Here is a 3645-nt window from a genome sequence, read left to right on the forward strand (position 1 = left end):
TGTGTGTGTGTGTAGCGATAAAACCATCTTCCATAACCATAGCCAACTACGGAAACGTCCAAGTCATAAAAATCATCCTAAAAAAAGAAAAAAAACGAGACAAAAACAGGAACCCAAACAGCTGAATGTAGGACAACGAAATTCGCCCGAAATAACAGCGATCGATGGCCAAGGAACCAAGTTAACAACAGCCACCAGACTCGCCTGTTTCACCATGGCTGCTTGGAGCTCGAACACTGAGTGACCTTAAGAAGCACATCTTCTTAATCAAAAATACAACACAAATAAAATCTAAAATATCCTAAAAACCTTCATTTGAATAAGTCAACGGCCGCCTATAGACTCCTCATTTCCCGCTCATTCTAGGTTATTTGTTATCCTTCCTCGTTAATAAATAGATTCCCGGTTGACGCTTTCAATCTTTCAATCCTTTGTCCTTTGTCCTTCTTCTTCTTCTATCTTGTCTTCCCCGACCCTTTTGGCGGCCATAGATTATCAATATGACGCCACACATCACGGCACAGAAATGCAACCACTGAGCTGAGACCCACCGTTGCTCATGGCAACATTTCCGTTGGGATACGTTAAGTATATCTGCGTGATATTCGTAAGTTTATTCGCGCACGCACACGTATAGAAGCACTGTCATATGCTTATGTAGACTTATGTGTGTGTGTTGTGTATGTGGTGTGTTGTGTGTGTGTGTGTGTTTGTGTATGTGTGTGTTGTGTGTTATGTGTGTGTTGTGTGTGTGTGTTTGTGTTTTGTGTGTGTGTATGTGTGTGTTGTGTGTTATGTGTGTGTTGTGTGTGTGTGTTTGTGTTTTGTGTGTGTGTATGTGTGTGTTGTGTGTTATGTGTGTGTTGTGTGTGTGTGTTTGTGTTTTGTGTGTGTGTATGTGTGTGTTGTGTGTTCTGTGTGTGTTGTGTGTGTGTGTTTGTGTTGTGTGTGTGTTGTTGTTGTGTTGTGTGTTTGTATGCTGTGTGTGCGTGTGTGTTGTGTGTGTGTGTTTGTGTTTTGTGTGTGTGTGTGTGTGTATGCTTAGAGAAAGAGAGAAAGAAAAAATATCCACAGACATAAATGTTCCTTATTCCAGGGTACTTTAAGCCTCGTAAACGAACGAATCATTAAACCAAGCAATCATCTATGCAAGTTCCCGCTGCCACGCAAATACAACAAAGCCTTCACAGTCGGTTGCTAACTACCAGTGTGTTGAATTTGCAAGTTGCACCTCCTTGACCCAGTTAACCTTCCTTGAACTAATTAACTGCCTCTTTGCCAGGTAATAGAGTTTGTGCTGTTATCGTAACTAAGCCAGGCTTTTGGCGGACGAAAGTACAGTAATGTAGGCTTATATTAAATCGTAAAGCTATTATAATTGACATAGCAACCGGTTTATCAGTGGTATGTCTGTGGGTGAATGTATGAGGTGGATTTAAAGGCTAAAGAACGTAAAAAATAACATAAAGACGATGATAATGATGATAATGACGATGATGATAATAATAATGTTAGCAATGATGAGTCATTACTATTATGATGATCATGATGGCAATAGGAATTAAAATAAGAACAGCAATAATATTGTTACTATTACTACTACTATCAATAATGATAATAATAATAATAATAAAACAATGATTATACCAATAAAAACAACAACAGATACAAGCCATGAAAAATTCAGCACAGTATAACATCCATGAATAACAGAATTCATGAATAATTATCTTTACCTTCATCATCAGCATGTTTTCATGGCCACTACTATGTAAATGTTACTTTGAATGTTACTATGTAAATGTCACATTAACCTTGATTTTACATGTCTGTTTTACCTGTATTTCCACATTGTCAAAAAAGATGATAATTATGATATACGTGTTATTAGTAATAACAATTATCCAAGTGATGATACTAATGATAATTGTAATATCTATACTAATGTAATAATGATTATTAATTAATTGATATAGATTCGAATGAAATTAATAATATTAACACGAGTAGCAGCACTTCAGTAATGACAGTAATTACGATAATTATATGAATGATATGACCAATGATAAACTGTTGCTATGGTTACCAGTGTCCATAGTGATTGTGATTATAATGATAATGTGAATAATGATGATGATAGTAATAATATTAATGTTGGACAAGGATAGTAATAATGATAATGATGAGGATAATGTTAATAATAGTTATGATGATAAAGGTAATAATAACACGAATAACAATGATAATGATGTTAAAAGATAACAAAAGGAGAAATATAAGAAGAATAATGATGACGATAATAATAAAGATGATGATAATAACGATAATGAATATGAAAATAATAATGTGTTAAAAAAAATAGTAATTACAAGGTCAACCAAGTTTCGATGATAATAGAAAAAAAGTAAAAAAAAAGACATAAACTTTGCACTTATAAACAACCTGTCTCGCAAACAACTTACTAATAAATATCGCAATATCGTTAATCTAGCAACGGTGACGTCACGAACTGGTTAACGTTAGCAATCTGCAACAAGGGTGATGCATGCGACAGTTTGTATATATCAAAAACGGTTCGATAGATGAGGAATTTTCTTTTTTTTTTCTTTTTTTTCTTTCTTTCTTTCTTTCCGTGGGTGGAATTCGTTTCGTGAAATGTTCATATATTTATTTATTCTCTCCTTTGATATTGCATGATTTTTTTTTTTATATTTAGATATTTGTTTTGTTATCTTTTACGACTATTTTCGTTACTGCAATTAAATATGATTAACGAGGCATACATAGCTATATATACCGCGATATTTCTGTTCGTTTATATATATATATATATATATATATATATACATGTATATATATATATATACATATATATATATATATATATATATATATATATATATATATATATATATATATATACATACATAAAGAAACCACAACGAAGCCAAACAAAACACACCAACACCACCAAAAAAAAGACAAAAACAGACAAAAACAACAAACAAACCCACAACCACACTTACCACAACCGCTAAACGCATGTCGACTTCGGAGACAAAAACACCACGGTATTGGCGACAGAGCAATGCAACAGAACGTCCTCCTCCTCCGTCGGTCCGAGTGGCACTGCGCTCCCGCCGTCGATCCCGGGAACATATACCCGACCTGGGACGGGGAAGGCGAGGCAAGGACAGACGGTAAACCTTTTGTATGAATTAAAAAGATAAAGAACTATAAGCTTTATTGTATGAATATAAAGAAAAAAAAAAGGAAAGAACTGTAATCCTTTTGTATGAATTAAAGAAAAAAAAAGCTTTTTTGTATGAATTAAAGAAAGAAAAAAAGCTTTTTCGTATGAATTAAAGAAAAAAAGGGGAAGAAACTGTAAGCTTTTTGTATGAATAAAAGGAAAAGAAAACTATAATTCTTTGTAAAGAAAAAAAACAACTATAATTCTTTGTATAAATTAAAGAAAAAAAGGGGAAGAAACTATAATCCTTTTGTATGAATTAAAGAAAAAAGGAAAAGAAACTATAATCCTTTGTATGAATTAGATAAAAAACAACTAAAATCCTTTTTATTAATTTAAAAAAGAAGGAAGAAATTATGATTCTTTGTATGAATTAAAGAAAAAAAGAAAAA

At 32.9% G+C, this 3645-nt stretch overlaps 1 protein-coding gene across 2 annotated transcripts in view; it reads right to left on the reverse strand.

Moving 5' to 3' along the window:
* LOC122257259 (uncharacterized) overlaps positions 1–3147 on the reverse strand; it is a 53743-nt gene extending 50596 nt beyond the window's left edge. For both annotated transcript variants that reach the window (XM_086542051.1, XM_043022434.2), the window contains exon 1: positions 3027–3147. In XM_086542051.1, coding sequence (XP_086398177.1) covers positions 3027–3044 — 18 coding nt within the window. In that variant the 5' untranslated portion in view covers positions 3045–3147. The remainder of the gene's footprint in view (positions 1–3026) is intronic.
* Positions 3148–3645: the final 498 nt, after the last annotated feature.

Source organism: Penaeus japonicus, unplaced genomic scaffold (genome assembly GCF_977035675.1).
Source record: "Penaeus japonicus unplaced genomic scaffold, GWHDUDI00000001_assembly GWHDUDI00000011, whole genome shotgun sequence".
In the NCBI taxonomy this organism is placed as follows: domain Eukaryota; kingdom Metazoa; phylum Arthropoda; class Malacostraca; order Decapoda; family Penaeidae; genus Penaeus; species Penaeus japonicus.